At 38.8% G+C, this 22,331-nt stretch overlaps 1 protein-coding gene across 14 annotated transcripts in view; it reads left to right on the top strand.

Moving 5' to 3' along the window:
- Positions 1–22,331, top strand: part of PCDH15 (protocadherin related 15) — a 926,293-nt gene that overhangs the window by 755,899 nt on the left and 148,063 nt on the right. For all 14 annotated transcript variants that reach the window (XM_053207164.1, XM_053207165.1, XM_053207167.1 and 11 more), the window contains 2 exons: positions 1,206–1,346; positions 3,274–3,386. In XM_053207164.1, the coding sequence (XP_053063139.1) occupies positions 1,206–1,346; positions 3,274–3,386 (254 nt within the window). The remainder of the gene's footprint in view (positions 1–1,205; positions 1,347–3,273; positions 3,387–22,331) is intronic.

The raw sequence follows: 22,331 nt of genomic DNA, 5'->3' as shown, positions 1-22,331 counted from the left end.
GAGGAAATCAATATGCTGTTTTGGGATATGTTGAGTTAAAAACAGAACATCTAAGTTGACTATTATATATATTACTTGGGAGTTTAAAGAATGAGTGTAGCCAGAATTTAACTTTGGGAGTTATGAACAAATAGAAGTTGTTTAAAGGACTGGAAGAGATTGTAGAGTCTAAAAATACAGGTAGAGAAGGTAGACATGCCCGTGACTGAAGCTTGGGAATGTTTTCATCCTAGGAATTTAGTGGTTCACATAGCATCTGTTTGGGTTTGAGGTCAAATCTACCACATGCCAGCTCTGTGTTCAAATTGTTTACTTCACCTCAAGGGCTGGCTTAAGCACTGAAAAGATTATACTGACACACCAGTGTCACTTACTATAATTCAAAAAAAGACCAACCTAAACCCTAATGTAAGTGAGGATGTCCAACAATCTTGACTATTTTTATTACAGTCTAAAAGTTTTATCAAATCTTAATTTATTTTTCTAAAAATTATTTAACTATCCTGACTTATCTTGGTCTATAACTGGGACAAGTCAACATCCTTTAACTCCCCGTAAGCCTCAAGTTCATTAACTGAAAATTTAAAAAAATGGGTGGTAGAATATATATGTATCATCTTTACTATGCTTCTTGCACATGGTAACCATTCAACAAAGATTAGGCATCATTATTTTACTATTATTACTATCACCGTCATTAGTAATGATATCCTAAAGGATTGTTAGTTACGAGGATTAATTTATCTATGAAAAAACCTAGGTGTTAAACAGCACAGAGCAGATGGTACTTTCTGTCTCCTCCCCATCCGTACCTATCCTTCCACTTTACAAGTCTTCCAGATCTTCCGCATTTCATCGTGCTCTGAGTGTCAGAGTTCAGAAAAGCACAATGAAAGAACATAATTTAGAATTGTCTTAGAAGCTAAACTATTAAGCACACATGGTGTTTCAGTCGGGTGAGATTCCTACAATTAAAGGAAAGTGGAAGAGAAGACGCTCAAGGCAGCCAGTAGTTTATTGTTTCACATAAATCGTTTTCAGTAACAGGTGGAGAGGCTGTAGCATTTCACACGTGGAAGTGTGATGGCTTAATATGATCTTTTACTTCTAAAAGGCCATGCATTTTATAGATTAGTTTTGCATCATCGATACTCTTTGTTTTCATTTTGTGAAGAGTAAATTCATAATATATAATTTCATTCTAGGGATTACCTGCAAGTCGTGTGAGGTACAGAGTAGATGATGTCCAGTTTCCTTATCCTGCTAGTATTTTTGACGTAGAAGAAGATTCTGGAAGAGTAATAACTCGAGTCAATCTTAATGAAGAACCTACGACAATTTTTAAGGTCAGTGCCGTGTTTCCCTTATATGGTCTGTTTGATATTTAACTTCTGAGAGTTCAGTTTAACAGATGGCTGTACAAAATAATTTAAATTACAAAATAATATATTTTTTAACCACATAGATATTTAGAGAATCAGATAAGCAAAAGAAAAAAGTACACTTGATATTTCACATCTTGGAGATAACTAGAATTTACCATTTTAGTATCTATCCTTATGATGACACTCCATGCAAATGCAAGTGCACACATAATGTGTTTTCAAATAATATGATCAAATAAAGGACACCTGGGTGGCTTAATCTCAGTCTGTTAAGCATCTGACTCTTGGTTTCTGCTCAGGTCACAATCTCACGGTTCATGGGATCAAGAATTGCATTGGGCTCTGGGCTGACAGCTCAGAGCCTGCTTGGGATTCTCTCTCTCTCCCTCTCTCGGCCATTCCCCCAGCTTGCTCACACATGCACACACCCTCTCTCTCAAAATAAGTAAATAAACTTAACAAAATGAATAAATAAATAAAATAACATGATCCTATTATTCATACTGCTTTTTTAACTTCATAACATATTGCCCATGCCAATAAATACTGGTAGTGGTATTATTTTAATAGTTATATGATGTTATATTGTATGAATCCACTATTATTATTTTGTCTAATACTTTGTTGTTGGATAATTAGGCTGTTTCTAATTTTTTGTCATGATAAAATTTGCTGTTGTGAACCTCTTTGTGCAATAACTTTTGCTGCTGACCCGATTTCTTTCCCTTAAGTACTGAGATGCAGAATTGTTGGGTCAAGTTTACGTACCCATGATAAGTTATACTTCCAGAAAATTTCAAATAGTGTTACCCTTCACTATTACCATAAATAATCTATTTTATTAAATGTCTGAGCATTTCCCTTTTCTGTAATTACTTAGAATACTTTTCTCATTGTTAATAAAGCCTCTGACCCTGCAATGAGGAAATGCCCTCATCGGTTAACCTTGTGGGTGTCATGGGTACCCTGCCTCACATAATCCTACCACTGTTGGGAGAAATTGTTCCATTTGTAAAATATTAACCCAAGGATAAATCATGGGCTGCAGGATGATCCTTAGTTATGGCTTCATGGTCTAAGTTGAACTGGTTTAGATTAATAGCTGTAGCTTCCAAAATTATACACATTCTGGACAAACACATAGTTTTGAAAATATTTAACATTTCTTAAATAGAAGAATTATTCGTGACATAATATATGTTATCAAAAACTCAATTATAAATTATAGTAATAAATATTATATAGTTGTTCCATCTTGAAATGAAAGCTTTTCTGCATTTTGCATCATTGGAACTGTTTCTACTATGCAGTGTGGACTTGGTTGTCTATATTTTTAAGAGAGTGTATATCTAAGTGTATTAAACTGGAAAGATTTCCAGTTTTATCCTCCAGAGTGAAGTATTTCTGCCCTATAATCTTGCAGACAATTAATTCCCTGGAAAAATTAATTTCTTTTTATAAGCAAGCTAATTAGCTTTTTGCTATCCATGTGACTGAATTTAACACTTTTTAAATAAGTGTTGGTGCTTATAATGGCACATGTTTCACTGTAGGCACCAGTGGGGTTGTGTAAGAGAAATCAGTTTAACCATTGGAGAGATGTCGCATTGTCTACCTGTTTTTACTGGTAGTGTTTTGTCATAGAGTTAGTAACTCTACTTCTTTGAGTTTTCTTGTCTAGGAAATGAACATAAAACATCTACATGGTGGGACTGGTGTAAAGATTGAGAATATATGTAACATATCCTAGTACAGTGGTTACGACCTGGCAGACAGTGAGGACATGATCACTGCGCCCCCTCTGGGGCCAGGCAGTCCAAAGATTAAAATGATGCCTTCTTTTCTTCTTGTTAATAATCTTTAACATGAATTTGTATTACTTTTTAAGTTGGTGGTCGTCGCTTTTGACGATGGTGAGCCTGTGATGTCCAGCAGTGCCACGGTGAAGATTCTGGTCTTACATCCTGGAGAAATCCCACGCTTCACACAAGAGGAGTATAGGTATTGATTTCCATCAGTTTTTGTGATATGTAAAGTTTTTTTGTTTTGCTTCGTTATGGCCTCTCAAAACTGCTGCGATAAGAATTGATCAATGAATGGCCCTTCCCATTCTAGTTTAAGTTTTTGTAAATTAACATAATATTACCCTTATTTTAAAAGTTGATATTTAGTTAACATGACAGTTTAGTCTATAAAAATATCAGCTTTCATAATGCTTTGATGAATAATGAATGCTTTAAAAATAATTAACACAGCCCTTGAAAAATACATTATATTTTGGGGTTTAAACTACAACTATTTAATGATCCCAATGGTGAGAAGTAGGCATTTAGTTTCATGTTATTGCCAGAGACATAATTTGACATCTGTCTGAAATGATATTTCTCATATAACCAGTGAAAGAGAGAGGGAGCGAATGTATGTGTGTGTTTATGTGCATAATACATATTGCATATTATAATATAGAATTAGCATATATACGGTCTTAAGTCAGGATGCCATAATAAAATGCCACAGAAAGAAGGGCTCAAACAAATTTAGTTCTCACTGTTCTAGAGGCTGGAAGTCTGAAGTCAGGGTACCAGCATGGTCAAACTCTGGTGAGAGCTCTCTTCCTGGCTCACATAGAGGAAAGTGAGAGAAAGCAAGCTAATCTCTGGTATTTGTAAGGGTGCTAATCCCAAGATTAGGGCCCCACCCTCTTGTTTCTAAAGGCCTTACCTGCAAGTACTATGCCATTGAGGGTTAAGGCTTTTTAGGAGGACAGTCCACAGGATGTGTGGATGGATGGCTAGATAGATACATAGATAGATAGATAGATACATAGATATTCTTAGGAGGTGAAGAATTGAAAAAAATAATAAAACTAAATTTACTATATTTTATGTTTTCACATTACTGTAAGATTTATAATGCTTTCCTGACAATAGAGTACCACTTTCTTTCATGATACAGTTTAGTAGTTTGCTCTATTTAGAGACAGAGTCAACATTACATAATGATGCTAATTAGGACTCAAGAAGAAGGAAGACTTCATATAATAGAATACTTTATCAGATTCTAAAATTTGTATTATTATTGCTTTGATTTATTACTTTCATAATTTCTAAGAACTACGTAAGAATTGTGAGTTAGGGCAAGGGCTGAGATACTGGAAGGCAGATGACACGTCTAGGAACATTTACCATGCTGGCCAAGTAGTGTTTTCCTTTATAAAAAGTTGCCTTTGCAATATGCAAGCAATAAATTAAAGTATATAATTTTACCAGAAAACTCTACATAATATATATGTAAATCACTGAGATGGAAAATATATTTAAAACTTGGGGCTCCTAGGTGGCTCAGTCGGTTAAGCATCTGACTTCAGCTCAGGTCATGACCTCACAGTTTGTGGGTTCGAGCCCCACGTCGGGCTCTGTGCTGTCAGCTCATAGCCTGGAGCCTGCTTCGGATGCTGTGTCTCCCTCTCTCTCTGCCCCTCCCCCAATTATGCACACGGGCACGCACGCACTCTCTCAAAAATAAATAACCATTAAAATAATTTTTAAAAAAAACTGCATTTAAACTGTTAAGAATTCTTGGTCAGTCTGTTTGAAACACCATTTTCTTCCTTATGTCCATCCTTACCAGTTCCCCTTTTCTTTTGTTGTCATGGTAACCTGTGAACTCCAGTTCTTTGCCAAGGTGCATGTGGTTTTCTGCTTCTAGAGCCCTTCCTTGAACATGTTTATTGTGGTCATGTCAAGAACCCAAATGAATGTAAACTCACTTGTGTTTCTCCCCAACTTACTTAGATTCAACGTTCATAAAAAATGTACTTACTATTTGGGATGGGTCCAAAAATCCTTCAGAGTTTCAGCCGAGCAAAATCCCAACCTGTGTTCTCCCAAAGTTCTCCTCCCATCTAGTCCATCCTTGGAACCCCAAAGAAGGCCGGAGTGATGATGCCTAATGCTGTCCTTTCGAATAGGCTCTGTAAATGGATCCCCCTTCTCTGGGTTTTCCTCTGCTGCTCATTCCTCTTAATAGCAGTATGCCTCCAGACGTCGGGAGCACATTGCTTGTTAACTCTGTTAGCCAAACATTGGGGCATGAATGCCAAGGTCGTAGGTCTCATCAGGGTATTGTTCATTTAGCTTTCTTTTTTTAATTACCCTTATTCATGCCACTTTTTAAGAATAAAAATGTTTTGTTCAGTGAAGAATTTACCATTCCTTACCTTCTTGGCATACAACTACTAACTGCAAATAGATTCTATTAATAAAGTTGTTAACTTAGAGAAGAAAAAACCCACCAATTACTTGGTGCTAAAACTAAGAGGAGTGACATGAGCTTACAGGGAAGAATTTTTGCCCTTTCTGAAGAACATTTCTAACATTTGCAAATAGTGCCCTTGACTGTCCCAATTCGTGAGTTCCTCTGACACATAAGGGAGGTTTGGTAATCTTGTTGTATCCTACAGTTTATGAAGAAAGTCCTAAGAATCGATGTAATTGCCATAATGGATTCAATAGGACTAGGGCACTGAATGGGATTGTTTTCTTTTTTTATCAGACACTTAGAAACCTTGGATAAGAAAAAAGTTGTATCAACCATTGGCAGAAGACACTACGTTTTTAATAAGACCAATAATTGAATTTAAATGTTTAAGTAACTTTACATATGATTTAAAGTGTAGAATGGACTATTAAAAACAAACAAACAAACAAAAAAAGACCTAGGGCTGATCTTCATCAGTTCTCTCTCTGTGCTCGTGATTCCAAGTATATAGTGAGTCTGGATCCCTCCCAGTCTTTCCTTCTTCCTCCTGGGCACACAGCTAGACTCCACTTCCCAGCCTAGTTTGCTAAATTGAGCTATAGGATTGAGTTCTGGCAAATAAAATGTGGAAAAGTATGGTCTGCACTGTTTCCTGGCCTTACTTAACCTTTTCCCCATATGGACAGGTGAAATGGAGAAAACACCCAGAGACGCTTGGGAGCCATGTGTTGACAACTTTGAAATATAACAAGAAAGGAGCCTAGGCCTTTGAGTCACAGATAGGAAGAGGAATACTGAACTAGGAATGACATATGTTTACATATATTACATATGACTTTTTTTCGAAATCATTTATAGCCTTGGCCAGATGCACATAACTCCCAGAGATGCTAAATAATGTTATTAGACCTTTACTATCAGTATGATCCCTTGTGTTGGAATTGAATGGTGGAAGAGTATTTCACTTTGGCATAAAGATTGTTTTGAACTAAAATCACTTAAAAAGCACCAGCTGCAGGAAGGACATTCTAATCTCCCTTTTACTTCCTAAACACAGGACCTATAAACTCTGATGTGAAGGATGCCCTCCCTGTACCAGGAGGAAAAATGTTCTTTAATGAGGAGTCAAAGCCAAGAGAGCTGATACAGACAGGACTTGTTAGAATAATTCACATCGCCCTCCGGGCTCCTTCTAGAGTTTAATTTTCCGCAATGACCTCTCCCTGTTCATCCTAATACAAAAGTATGTTGGCGTTGCCATTTCTCTGGATCTTCATTGCCTCATGAGGGCTCTCCTGTCACTTAAAACTTATATAAATGTGTACGTTCTCTCCTACTAAAGTGACTTATGTGTGTTTCATACTTAGACCCAGCCAGAAAACCCTACAAAGGTAGAGGTAAAATCCTACTTCCATTACAGAATTGGTCCTGGTGGAAAAACTTTTTCATGTGATCCAGTTTGGGGGGACATAAAAGGATAAGCAAGATTTGTGTCCCTGGTGGGGTGTGGGGAAAGCATGAGCACGGGTGGCAAAGGGAAAGCGGTGATCAGAGATGAGTAGCTTTGCCAGCTGAGATACATGCCGTGTTTACATGTCCTGCATGTCTTCATTCCCGTATTGGCTCTTGAATTGTTTAGGAATAACTAGTTTCAACAGATGTCTAGGTGTGAAGAAAGGTTCTAAAGATAAAATATTCATCCATTTTAGAATATTGAACTCCATTCTTTTTGTTAGATTATTTTAATGTTTATTTTTGAGAGAGAGAGAGAGAGACAGTGAGTGGGAGAGAGGCAGAGAGAGAGGGAGACACAGAATCTGAAGCAGGCTCCAGGCTCTGAGCTGTCACACAGCCTGATGCCGGGCTCGAACCCACGAACCATGAGATCATGACCTGAGCTGAAGTCAGACGCTTAACTGACTGAGCCACCCGGGTGCCCCTTGAACTTGATTCTTAAACTGACCCTCTCCCCTAATCCAATTATCTTGTTTTTGTAAAGGTCAGTCATTAAATCTTGGATAATAAGATTAGTGAGGGTAGGTTAGAGGGCTGTGAAAAGAAACCCTTAAATTACAACAACTTAAAGAACAACAACAACAAAAAATGTGCTTAGGCTCACATGACCATCTAAAGTGAGTGTTTCAGGTTGGCGATAACCCTCCATGCAGTTCTTCCGCACAGTCATCAGGGACCTGTGCCAATTTAGGATCTTCCATCCTTAACATTATTTCAGAATTACTCCAGTCATTGCCATTTCTGTCCCTGGAAAGGGAAAGGGGCGGAAGTCCACATCCAGATATTTCCTGAACCAAGCGAGGTAGGGCTTGCACATTTCACCTCAGCTCATGTTCCATCTCAGACATCCAGGCAAATGTCCACAGCCAGCTCAGAAAGGGCAGACAGCTTCTGTCCCTTGCTGGACACACGTACCTCAGTCCCACCTCTCTTACTGAGGGAAAAAGGAATATAGCGTTGGTGGAGAATTAGCACATTGAATGTGTAATTTTAGACAAGTTACAGACTTTTATTGCTATGTCATCTTGATATGACTTGTTTTGCATTAAAAACATGTAAGATTGGGAACGTGAACCCATCATGGAATGGTACAGAGACATTCTTATTCCTCCATGTGTATTGGTAAAATAGATCACATTTTTCTTAAAGCCCAAAAGAATGCATACTATTTTTGGTTTGAATTCAAAGAAAATCTCAGATGGACATTTTGGAATGTTTTAAATTATTTCTAGTGATTTCAGCACATCCAATGTTAATAGCACATATTCCAAACCAAACCTTTCTGGACTTCAAAGTAAAGTTTGGTTGTCTGATTACAGTTAATTACTCTCTCCCTGTTCCTGAGAACTGTAATAGTCCTGATCACAAGGAAAAAGAAAGCATTATGGCAGAGTGTAAGTGAGAGTCACGAACTGTAAACTCCCTTTGTAGAGACTATCAAAGAGGTTTGAGAGGAGACATTTACTATTTGCTGAAACATTTCCCAATGAAGCAGTTCTACATCGACAGAGACACAAAATGCATTATTCTTTTTATGGCATTCAAAACATTTAAATATCCAGTTACTGGTAATTGGCTCCTTGCAGGAGTGCAAAAATAGACCTATTGTTACGTCTTCTAAAATTGTACAAGTAGGAACCAACAAATAACAAACATCATAGTAAATACTTTGGTATTTACCAAAGGAAAAGCTTCCTGGACTGCCTGCTAAGTTTCTGATAGCAGATAATTAGCAGGTTAGCTAACCAACGTACAAGTAGCAGTATAACTAAATGTCAGCCCACCCCCCTTTCTCTTGTGTCTCCGTTCCCGATTCCTATTTAAAAACTTCCTCACTTTCTGCTAATGGTTCTTTGAAAACAAAATAATGAAGTTTGTAAAGTTTTTGAAAGAATTCTACAAAGACCACCCCGTATTAAGGGAAATAATTTAGCCTGTCGAGACTAGAAGAGAAAATTCTCACATTCTTTTCTTGTGTACAGTGTATAATATTGGGATGTTTTATATGTGCTGAGAAAAGATTTAATTTTGTTTTTTCCTCAAATCCTGTGAACTGAAGTTATTCCCTAATGGGCTGCCTTCAAGTCATTTTTAAGGGTAGGAGACATCTCTTAATGAGAAAGCAATTTGCCCCATACAGATATGTGTGTGCTTTTATAATGGCCAGATTTACACCAGTTCTTAAGCCAACTACGCACTTATTTCTCTTTGGTCCCTGTACGGTTATAATACTTGAAACAGACTTACTTTGTTCACTCCATGGCCTTTTCCATGTCTCCTTGGGTCACTTAATTAGGTTCAATGGAGAATCGAAACATCATTTGCTTCTTCTCTTTGTCATTGAATAAACACTTATATTTTCCAGAAAACACTGAATTCTTCTCAAAATTTTAAACAGCATGGACCTCTTCAGGCTGTATAACATTTCTTTCCAAAATTATAAACACGCATTCGTGTTATTAGGGGCAAACACACAGCCAAAAATTTCAACATTGTAACAGATTTCCATTTCATGGGTCATTTCTGTTTTATGTGGTTCTTCCAGTTCATCTTTTTGACAAACAAGGAGACGCCAGAAGCCAGAAATTTCAGTCTCTTAGAGTTCGTACCTCAAGTTATCATTTTTTATTCCTTCTTTTCCCTTTCCTTGAAACAAATTCCTCTTTCCTTGAAACAATTTTTTTTAAATCTTTATTTATTTTTGAGAGAGAGACAGAGTGTCAGTAGGGAAGGAGCAGAGAGAGAAGGACACACGGAATCCAAAGCAGGCTCCAGGCCCTGAGCTGTCAGCACAGAGCCCGACACAGGGCTTGAACCCACAAACTGTGAGATCATGACCTGAGCCAAAGTCTGACGCTCAACCAACTGAGCCACCCAGGTGCCCCAAAACAAATTTCTTAAAGAGTCAGTGGCACATCTTAACCCTTTGTTGTTAAAACTCCTCTCTCTAAAATTATAAAAAAAAAAAAAAGGGGGGGGGCGCCTCGGTGGCTCAGTCGTTTAAGCGGTTGACTTCGGCTCAGGTCATGATCTTGCGGTTTGTGAGTTTGAGCCCCGCGTCGGGCTCTGTGCTGACAGCTCAGAGCCTGGAGCCTGCTTCAGATTCTGTGTCTCCCTCTCTCTGACCCTCCCCCGTTCATGCTCTGTGTCAAAAATAAATAAACGTTAAAAAAAAATTACAAAAAAAAAAACTCTCTCTTGTCCAAAGTATCTCCAGATGGCTTCATTTTTTTTTGCAATGAATTCAATGCAAATACTAGCCCCTACCTTACATAAACAATCATTAGTTTTGAGTTATTACTATTCAAGTGATTGTCTCTATATCCTATGCAATATCGTTTCTTAATTTAAACCATTCTCCACAGATTGATTCTCATTGGAAGCAGAGAGAAATAGGTTAATCTTAATGAAAATTCTGTTTTTGAGGGCACGGCAGTAATGGGCAAAACTGCCCATAGGGATCACGTAGTCAGCCTGATAATTTAATAATTGCTTTTTCTGATATCCTTGCCACAAATTCATGAGGAACTCACCCTTTCAATCTTCACGTAATTGTGGATATCGGGAAGGTATTCCCTGTGGGGAGATTATTGTTATTATATTTGTTCCTTTAATTTTGTTCTATGCATTTCTCTCTGAGCCTCCATCAGTTTTAGCATCCGCTTCCTCTTTCAAGTAGTATGACTGTGTGGGGGAAGAAAATTAATTTTCCCTCTCCCCTTCCTAGTTCTTGACTGAGATTCCCGTAACAAAAGACAGATTAACAAAAGAAAAACAAGGAGAAGTCTATTAACATGCATACTTCATGTGCACATGAGAGACACCCAGGAAAGATAAGTAACACAAACAGGTGGCTTTAAACTTCAGGATCAAATACCATCTTAACAGGGGACGGGGAGGGGGGTAAAGGCCTCTCAGGGAAGAGTAACTGATTTTTAGGAAAGAGGGGTGGGCCCTGAAAGAATTGATTGCTGGTGTGTCCATCTTCACATGTCCTCTCCTGTGGCGACTCCATTTCCCTGGTCAGTGACACTCCTGGGGAGGGGATCCATGACATTTGAGCTCCTTTTGGAGGATCTACCTGTCTTTAGGCAGATAAGTGTAGCTCAGAGAAAAGCATCTCCTTGTATTTGCTATCATTTGAGTGCCTACAGCTCAAAATAATCAATAGGACAAAGTGGCATATTTTGGGGTGGCATGTCCTCTTGCCCTTTGTCTGAAACTGAGCTAAACTCCTCATTTAAGACAGGTGACTAATAATGCCCTCCTATCAATTATTAGCAGGTATCTTGACAGGGATCATTCTTATTGGGAAAAAGAGTTCTGTATACTTGGCAACGTCTGCCATTAATGTGATAAAAAAAATTATATTAACCATGTGGTTGCTGACCTGAAATAAATGTTAATTAAAGTTTCTTATACTAGTTTAGTGTATCTTACAACATATGACAACTCTTCCTCCTCGTTATAATATTTACATAATGGCTAATTATAACCCTTAAGATTTTCTTTTTTGTCTCTACAAAAATCAATTTATAGTAAATCTATTCAATTTATTCTTCTTTATTTTAATATTTTTATATATTAATACTTATTGTATTATATATTAAGACTCTTTAGTAAACATTTTTTTTAAATGTCTTTACTTTCCCTAGAATTGGATTTCTAAGTGTCCATGGATATTTTAAATTTAATTTATATCTTCTGAAATACTAATACTCCCTCTTAAACTTTAGTGCCTGTGATCTCCTCTGTTAGTTTTGGTCCATCCCCTAGCAATTAAACATCCAGATGAGACTTAACAGGTTCTTTAGGGAAAATACTTTTGTGAGAGAAATGAGCAGAGAGCAGAGTAAGCCTAGGGAACCTTCAAACCACATTCATTCTGACCTCAAGGGAAGAAGACAGAAGTTTGTGTAGAACATCCTAGGCTGGTGTGCCACTGAAGTGGCCACTGCGTCATTTCAATACGTTCTGCATGATGATCAGGGATCCCTCAAACGATAGTCACAAGTTGGAGAAGTCCATTGTCTCCTAGGAAGGGACCCACCTTAGCATCTCCGCTTTTCTGAATCACAATCAGGAAGGGGCACCTAGGAAGCGTGCCCTGCACGTAAACACAGCTGTGGACTTCAGGGCACAGCAATGGAACCTCGGTCAAGGGCGCCTCCTGCAACTGGAGATCTGTTGGGGCACTCTCATTGCTGCCACGTGGCCATATCTGATAAGAGGGTTTAGTCAATTATCTACTTGGCTCTTCTGGAAAATAGTCATAGTGTCATAGTCAGAAAGTACATTTTATGTTATCTTTTCATTTAATCCAGACAGAAGCATCAAAATCCTCATAGTAGTTCAAACACATATTACTTAAGAATAGATTGACTCCTATAGGTCAAGTGAGTTAGCATTCGAAGAATATTTGACCTTCATCCCAGGATGATGGACTAAACACACAGGGACTCACTTTTCCTCGGTTCTAGAGGTAAATATCATGGAAAGGTCAGCGCGTCTGGAATAGATCATGGAGTCCAAATGTGAATATTGATTTTGAATGAAAAATGCAGTACCTTATACAATTTATCAAAAATTTTACCAAAGACAATTATTTACAAATTTTCCAAACAGATATGCTACAATATAGACATACCTTTGGTATTTATTTAAAATGGAAGTGTATCAACATTGATTATTAAACTTTGTGTGATTTAATGCCACATTTATATTCATTTTTAAGGATTCCTGTGTTTTAAAATGTAATTTCCATAAAAACAGAAATTCAAAATTTATATTTGTATGTATACCAAAGAGAAGAGGCAAATGTTCCTAAGGTATTTTTATTAACCTCTTGAAAAAGTTGATATTTGCTAACTCTTAGAAAAATATTGAGTCATATTTAATTTCCAGTGTTCTTCACATTTAATATATTAAGTCCAAAATAAGAATATTATGCATATAAATATCTTGACATCTTTCAAAAATTCAAATACCTTGAATAAAGAAAATAATCTTTTTGGTTTCCCTCATAAAGTAAAAGATTGATACTCTGCTGGTCAATTTGAATTAATCTTATAATAAATGGCAATGCAAAAATCTCATACCGTTTATATCTAATATAAGTTTCTCAAAAGGCTTTATATTAAAGAATAAAAAGAGTAGATTTTATGAAGAACTAAAAAGGATTAACAGTCTACCTCCTGATATGCAAAAACAGAGAAAAAGTGTAATTTAAAATCCAGAAATCCGTTTTTATATGCTGTGAAAAATGAAAACAATGTTATCACAATGGCCAAGGAAATGGTGAGCTGCTCTGGTGACCGTCCCATTAGTCAAGAGAATTAAAGTTACCTTACATTGAGGAGTGTTGCCATTATTCTCGTATAAACTGCACAGGTTTGGACATGGGACTTTGAGAAAAGATTGTTAATCAATAAGTACAATAGTTTAGGAAGAACTTTTGGTCTTGGTTCCAAAAACTAAAGAAGAAAAAAACAATCTGAAAACTCTTACTATCATATAAAATAAATGCAGAGGGCCTTACTTGTTTGCTAGGGTTGTTTACTATTTTAATTTAGATTTATTGTCCAATATGAGAGTTGACTTTACCTGAAGATAACATTTCCTGTGCTTTTATGGCGCTACTAAAATCTTGCCTCAAAGGTAATAGATTTTGCCTTGTTAACTACTGAAAGAGTAGCTCCAGCGGTCTTCATTACTGCTTTCATAGGCTCCCTGTGTATCCGCATGGAATTTAATTCTCCTTCACATCTTCAAGGTTATAGTAGAGTCTGACATTTGCTCACATGGCAGAGTGAAACCAGCCCACCAGCAACAAAGGATGCAGGTTTGAGCAGTTCATTTTAGATCCACTGACAGGGCGTCCGGATGGCTCAGTAGGTTGAGCGACTGACTCTTGGTTTCAGTTCAGCTCATGATCGCAGTTCATGAGTTCAAGCCCCGCATTGGGCTCCGTACTGACAGTGCGGAACCTGCTTGGGGTTCTCTCACTCCCCCTTTATCTATCCCTCCCCCACTTCTAAATCAATCAATCAATCCTTCAAAAAATTAAATCCACTATTTAGAGGAATGCCTGGGTGGTTCAGTTGGTTTAGAATCTGATTCTTGATCTTGGCTCAGGGTCATGATCCAGGGGTCATGGGATTGAGCCCCACATCGACCCCACAAGTTCCACATTGAGTCCAGAGCCTGCTTCAGATTCTTTCTCTCTCTCTCTCTGGTGCCCCCCAACCTCTATAATAAATAACTAAATAATCAATCAATCCACTGTTTATTTTTATTTTTTTTGAAATTTATTGTCAAATTGGTTTCCATACAACACCCAGTGCTCATCCCAAAAGGTTCCCTCCTCAATACCCATCACCCACCCTCCCCTCCCTCCCACCCCCCATCAACCCTCAGTTTGTTCTCAGTTTTCAAGAGTCTCTTATGCTTTGGCTCTCTCCCACTCTAACCTCTTTTTTTTTTTTTTCTTCCCCTCCCCCATGGGTTTCTGTTAATCTTCTCAGGATCCACATAAGAGTGAAACCATATGGTATCTGTCTTTCTCTGTATGGCTTATTTCACTTAGCATCACACTCTCCAGTTCCATCCACGTTGCTGCAAAGGGCCATATTTCGTTCTTTCTCATTGCCATGTAGTACTCCATTGTGTATATAAACCACAATTTCTTTATCTATTCATCAGTTGATGGACATTTAGGCTCTTTCCATAATTTGGCTATTGTTTCAATCCACTGTTTACAATTGAAAACAAGTTTTCAGATACAAAGAGTGTTGTCACAGATTCCATTCTTCTCTCATTGCATTACATCTGTGGGAACTTTTTAGTTCAAGTGCAACATATACTAGGGCACATTATTTTTATTTTATTAATAATTAATGCAAACTTGTATGAGGCAAAATGACACAACAATACCAAGGTTTGAATCATGGCTGCTGGATGGCAGGTGTTGGTTGAACTTGATGAAGTTACTGAAGCTCCCTGAGGCCAGCTTTCCTAGAGATATAAATATTGTATAAGTATTTATATGTGAGACAAAGAGCTTTGTGAAGAACATAGTACAGAGCACATGCTTAAAAAAATAGCTGTGATATCATTCTTTAACAGGCTTGTCCCAGGTGTTGGCCATGCAAAGATTTTTAAGATGTAGGCATCGTTCTCAAGGAGTTTATACACAGTGAGGGGCAGCTGTGTGGCTCAGTCAGTAGAGCATCCAACTTCAGCTCTGGTCATGATCTCCCAGTCTGGGAGTTCGAGCCCTGCTTAGGGCTCTGTGCTGTCCTAACAGCTCAGAGCCTGGAGCCTGCTTCAGATTCTGTGTCTCCCTCTCTCTTTGCCTTCCCACCCCTCTCTCTATCAAAACATAAACATTTTTTAAAAATGAGTTTATACACAGCGAGAATAGAAGCAACACTGATTATGTACGTGTTATTGGTGCCCTGCCAGCACACAAGTACAGACTTATGCCAAAAAACTAAAAGTAAAAAAAATGAAGTGTAAGTAATTGTCTCCAGCAACACACACACACACACACACACACACACACACAACACAAAAGTGCACTAATTTTCTCAGTAAAAAATGAAACAAACACAAAACCTTGGTCTTTGGCTGGGAATACAAGAGGCAGAACTCATGTGAGCTGTTACAGTCCTACAGTTTCAGATAAGCTCCCATTTGGACATCCTGGAACAGCCACCCCAGTGATGAGGAACTCACTCCTTTGGAATAAAACAATGACCATAGCAATCAGGTTAAAATTGCAAACTGACACGTGACATCTACGAACGGAACGTGGCCCCATGGGCACTTCCAACGGAGCACACAGGAGCAAGCCACAAAGGACGTGGGAGAAGATTTCCCTGGAAATGGCAGACATGTGAATAAGTGGGAAGCAGTGATGGGCTCAGGAACTGGGAGGAAATAAGAAGTTCTCACTGGACAGGAGGAGGACACATTCCAGGAATTGGGGGAAGGTCAGTGTTGTTGAAGAAGAGACAGCGACAGGGCTGTGACATGACACGGAAATCTGCGACATTTCATTCCCGGAGCACTGGGAAACTGCTGAACCTTGGTGAGCACCTTGGACTAAAGGTGATGAGGGTAGATGGGAACTTTAAAAAGAAACTTGACCACTGCGGACGTCAGCCGGGAAGGGGTCTGAGTGCACCAGTGTGGACTTAGTCAAAAGAAAGCCACGGGATGACACGCAAAGGACAATGGCAGCTCGGGCCACATCTGGACAGTGGTGAGGGACAGACATAGGTGAGACCTACATGAAAATCTCCCAGATAAAGCAGCGCTAAAGAATGAAGCAGGACTGTGCCAGGAAGAGAGCAGTGTGCAGTCAGGTCCAGAAGGTGGGAAGCTGGAGACTTTCCTAAAATCGAGATCTGACATAGAGCGTCAGGATGGATCTTGGGGAGGGACTGGGTGGAGGGGAGCAGATGTGAAGGCTCTTAGGAGCCCCACTACCGACCTTGTTCATTATCACGGAGACTCCAAGGACGCTGACTGATGTGAAGCAAGAGATACCAGCAGAGGTGTTTCATGGAAGATCACTCCGCTTCCCCACTCCATCAGGAAAGTAGATTTTTGCACGACTGAAATGTTGATTTACAATCGTGGCATTTTTATCACCGATTTATAATGGCGAAGTCGCGCATCTCCAAGGTGCTCTGGAGCTCAGTGGCTGTGCCCTTTGCCTCATCTTCTCATCCTGTGTTGTTTCTGGTCAGCCTTTCACACGGGGTTCTAGGCCAGTAAACAGCATATTTTTTTAAATTATTATTTTACATTTACTTATTTTTGAGAGACAGAGTGAGACAGAGCACGAACAGGGGAGGGACACAGAATCGAAAGCAGGTTCCAGCCTCTGATCTGTCAGCACAGAGCCCGACGCGGGGCTCGAACCCACAAACTGTGAGATCATAACCTGAGCCAAAGTTGGCCACTCAACTGACTGAACCGCCCAGGCACCCCTAAACAGCATATTTAAGAGGAAATCACACACATACACACACACCAAGAGACTGACAGGGAGAGATAGTCCAGGCGATTGCAAACAAGGGAAAGCAGGAGTTACTACACTAATGGCAAAATACATGGAATCCAAAGTGGAAAGAAGTAAACCTGAGTACATATGTGCTTCATCTCACTGGGTAGAATGTAGATTTAAGTGAGAGAGCTACGTTTCCCCCTTAACTGTATCCCTACGGTGTCTAATGCAGTGAAGATCATATGATTTATTGCCCAAAGTAGGACACTAATGAGAGTAAAGGGGGACACCCTACAATAATTTAAACCAGGGCAATGGGCACGACTGGGGGTTGTCACAGGTAAATGAATCATAGGGTCATTGCTACCTATAAATACAGTACTGTGCTCAAGCTAGGTGTCCTATAAATGCTTGATGACTCCTGGATTGGTATTTGTGACCAGAATTTTGTTTTTCCTATGTGCCTCCATCACCTGTTACTGCATAACCCTCACAATTTGGAGTGATGGCCACCCAAGTCCAGATCCTACCCTGTGGGAGTCAGGACCTCTATTTCCCTTCATGATGATGTTTCAAACTCAGGTCCTTGAGGGAAACAGTCCTGGCTTTTTAAAAGATTTACATCTCAGAGAGGCAGAGAAATCATTTACAACTGCGAGTTTTCCAAAGCAGAAGCCAGTAATATAAAATACGTGTTTCTTTTTTTTCCTTATCCATTCATCCACCAGTGGACACGCAGGTCGTCTCCACGTCTTGGCTGTGATAAGCAAACTGCTATGATAAACCATATTGTTGCGGTAAATATGGGAGTGCAAATAACTCTGCAAAATAGTGATTTCTTTTCTTTTGTGTGTGTACCCCAGATGTGGCATTGCCGTAATTCTGTTTTTCTTTTCTCCCTCTCTCTCTCTTTTTTTTTTGAAAACAAGAAGAAATGCACTCCTTTATTTTGAAACATCAAGTGGCATAGTTCAAGCTCTGAGAACTATGCAGGAAGGTGAGGGCAGGTGTAGTGAGTTACCGTAGCAAATCCTCATAAGTGTCCTATAGCAGAAGCATTGATGTGACTGTCTCTTTACAATTGAAAGGAGGCCATCTGAGTATTTTTCAGGAGATCTAAATGTGAAAAAAGTGGGAGTCATACTTGAATCTAGGGCCAAACCAAGTAATTTTTGATTTTCAGTCCAAAATCCTTACTTTTAAAAATATTCAGACATACGCTTTTTTTCATTGTCATTTAAATTGGAATAAGTTAACATATAGGGTAATACTGTTTTCAGGAGTCGAATTCGGTGATTCATCACTCTCATGTATCTGCTGTTCATTTTTTGAGGAACCTCCAGGCTGTTTTCCAGAGCGGCTGCAGCAGTTTGCATTCCCACCAACAGTGCACAAGGGGTCCCCTTTCTCCACATCCTCACCAGCACCTGCTCTTTCTTGTGTTGTTGATTTTAGCCATTCTGACAGGTGGGAGGTGATATCTCGTCATGGTTATGATGTGCATTTCCCTGACGAGTGATGCTGAGCATCTTTTCATATACCTGTTGGTCATTAGTATATCTTCTTTGGAGAAAAGTCTATTCATTTGCCCATTTTTAGATTAGATTATTCTTTTTTGATGTTGAGATGTAGAAGTTATTTATGTATTTTGAATATTAACTCCTTATGGTTATATCGTTTGCAAGTATTCGCACCCATTTAATAAGTTGTCTTAGGTGCTTCGTTAGTGACTTCTTTTGCTGGAAAGTATTTAAGTTTTATTTTCTATTGTTCCTGTCTGTAAGACAAGCTTGTATATCATTATAATGTTTATGCTAAACTTCCAGATGTATAGCCCATGAAATAGTGTATTAATAAAGCTATAATTTATGGAGTACTTACGATGTGCTAGGTTTAAGGACAGCTTTTTGTGCATGTGTCGCTTAGTACACGCCACAATTTTCTAAGTAAGTAATGTCCCCACTTTACAGGTAAAGAAATAAGAACAGGAAAGGTAAGAATTTTTTCAGGGTCCCATAGGTAGTAAGTATGAGGGCCAGAATTTTATAAATGATATTCCTTGGTCTGACCCCATAGACCTACTAAATCAGAATCTTTAAACATCCAGGAGATCTGAAAATTTTACCATTTTTTAAAATGTGTATTTATTTTTGAGAGAGACAGAGTGTGAGCAGAGGAAGGGCAGAGAAAGAAGGAGACAGAATCCGAAGCAGGCTCCAGGCTCTGAGCTGTCAGCCCTGAGCCCGATGTGGGGCTTGAACCCACCAATTGTGAGATCATGACCTGAGCTGAAGTCGGACACTTAACAGACTGAGCCACCCAGGCGCCTTGAAGATCTGAAAATTTAATAAGTTCTTCAGCTAATTCTTATAAAGTTTGGGAACCAGTGACTAAGAGAGATTAGAAAAGGTCTGTTAATGAGAACAATAAATGAAACCAAGGAAGACACACACCTGAGACTGCAGGTTTGGATTTCAGATAGTTTTCTGGACTTGAGGAATTGTTACTACTCAGGGCTTGGGTTTGCTTGTCTTCAACATGGAGACACTTCATGGATCTGAAAAGAACCCAAACTCTTTTTTTTTTTTTAATTTTTTTCAACGTTTATTTATTTTTGGGACAGAGAGAGACAGAGCATGAACGGGGGAGGGGCAGAGAGAGAGGGAGACACAGAATCGGAAACAGGCTCCAGGCTCTGAGCCATCAGCCCAGAGCCTGATGCGGGGCTCGAACTCACGGACCGCGAGATCGTGACCTGGCTGAAGTCGGACGCTTAACCGCTTAACCGACTGCGCCACCCAGGCGCCCCAAGAACCCAAACTCTTAAAAAGCAAGTACGCTTTGGAAAAGATGTAAAAAAACCAAAAAACAAAAAACAAAAAGCAGTTTCTAATCACTTGGTCCTTTACTGATCTTCTTTTCTATAACCCACCGTAAAAGTACTGGGAAAGCAGCCATTTCTCTCCTGATTCATGTTCTTTTAAAACCACTTGTCTTGGTTAAATATTTAAAATCAGATCACCCTGATGCAGTTACTCCAAGGTTACAAATAATAGGAGTTCCAGTGGATTTTTTTTCCTTCCTATTTTCATTAAATGCCCTTAGAGTAGATATAAAAACAGTTCCTTAATTGACACTGATTTGCAAATATATTGAATTCAGACATGTCAAAATAAATTAGATTTGTCTCTCAGTAGAAAGAAAGCAATAGAGCGAGATTGAATCCCAGTGAAATTTTATAGCGTCTATTTACACACACTTTTATATCCTAAACTGCACAGCATTTAAAATAATTAGGAGCTTTATGTAACACATATAACATTTACTTTTACTGTTACTTCTTGAACCCGACAATAAAAGTAGATTTTAAATTATAGAATAATTGTTTCATCTATATTTATACTGTAAAAACTGGGTCTGCCATTGAAAACTGCAAAATCTGTAATTATGTAGCCATTATTCAGATGATTCAGATATGTTAAAATGTATTTAATTGAGAGAGATTTACTGTCATCTATATTTTCAAATAACCAATTTGAAACATTAAACAGATATCTATGTATTAATTTATGCATCCATAACAAAATTATAAGTATTTTGCATATAAATTATGTATCAGTTAACCTTTCTGGATTCCACTTCATCTGCAAAGACTGATTTCTAAACGATAAGTTTGGAGTTATTCTGATCAATTTTCTTCTTACTCAAAAGCAGCTGTTCGTTGTACGTTCTTACAGTCTAATGTGACTGAGCAATAAAAATATAAAGCCCCCAAACGACACAGGGGAAGCTCAAGTGCATATTGTGAAGGAAAGAAGCTGGTCCAAAAAAGAGTATGTACTGTATGAGTCTGGCTATATGACACTCTGGAAAAGGCAAAAGTATACAGACAGTCGGGGCGCCTGGGTGGCTCCGTTGCTTAAGCGTCGGTTGGCTCAGGTCGTGATCTCACAGTTTGTGGCTTCAGGCCCCGCGTCGGGCTCTGTGCTGACAACTCAGTGCCTGGAGCCTGCTTTGGATTCTGTGTCTCCCTCTCCTCTGCCCCTCCCTTGCTTGCACGCTGTCTCTCTCAAAAATAAAGATTAAAAAAAACTTTTTAGTACAAAACATTATGTAAGCAGTAAAAATAGAATGGCACTGGGGCACCTGGATGGCTCAGTAGGTTGAGCATCTGACTTCGGCTTAGGTCATGATCTCATGGTTCATGAGTTCAAGCCGTGAGTTGGGAGCCTACTTCGGATTCTGTGTGTGTGTCTCTCTCTGTCTCTTCCCCTCCCCATCGCGTGCTCTGTCTCTCTCTCAAAAATAAACATTAACGTACACAGACAGTATAAAGATCAGTGGTTTCCGGAGGTTCAGGCAGAAGGAGGGACGAATAACTGAAGAAAAGGAGAAATCGACGTCACCAAAACTATTGTGTATCATTAGTAGTGATGGCTATGTGACATTATAAATCAGTCTAAACCCATAGAAGTATACGAGGCAAGAACAACCTCATGTCAACAAAAGACTTTAGTTGGTAATTATGTATCAGTACAGGCTCATCAGTTTTAACAAATGAGCCACACTAATGCAGGGTGTTAATAATGTGGACAACTAGGGGTGGGAGTGTATATAGACTCTCTATACTTTCTGTTTAATTTTGCAGGAAATCTAAAACCACTCTGGGGGCGCCTGGTGGCTCAGTCCGTTAAGCATCCAGTTCTTGAGCAGGTCATGATCTCACGGTTTGTGGATCTGAGCCCCGTGTTGGGCTCTGTGCTGACAGTGTGGAGCCTGCTTGGGATTCTCTGTCTCTCTCTCAAAATAAATAAATAAACTTAGAAAAAAAATTGAATTATAAGTAAAGATAACTGCTGTAAAAAAAAAAAACAAAAAAAAAATGTGGTGTCAAAAAGTATACAGGCGTTTTACATGTAAAATTTAGGGGAGGCAAGGAGAATGCGAATAGTGAGATTAATGACCGAATCACATGTAAATTTGATATCTCTCACACCTGAGCTTCTTAAATCGAAATATGATTTAGGCTTTGTTTAAGAGCTAGTTTAGGTGATGTTGGAGTTGTGTTCAGAATCTGGAGGTTTTATTTAAAATGCCCAAGAAAGCCCGAAGTGTTGGCCTCGGGGGATAAATCACAGCCAGGCTCCATGGGGGGT

The sequence above is a fragment of the Acinonyx jubatus genome, chromosome D2 (assembly GCF_027475565.1).
Source record: "Acinonyx jubatus isolate Ajub_Pintada_27869175 chromosome D2, VMU_Ajub_asm_v1.0, whole genome shotgun sequence".
NCBI classification, from domain to species: domain Eukaryota; kingdom Metazoa; phylum Chordata; class Mammalia; order Carnivora; family Felidae; genus Acinonyx; species Acinonyx jubatus.
This window is presented reverse-complemented; position numbering and strand designations above follow the sequence as displayed.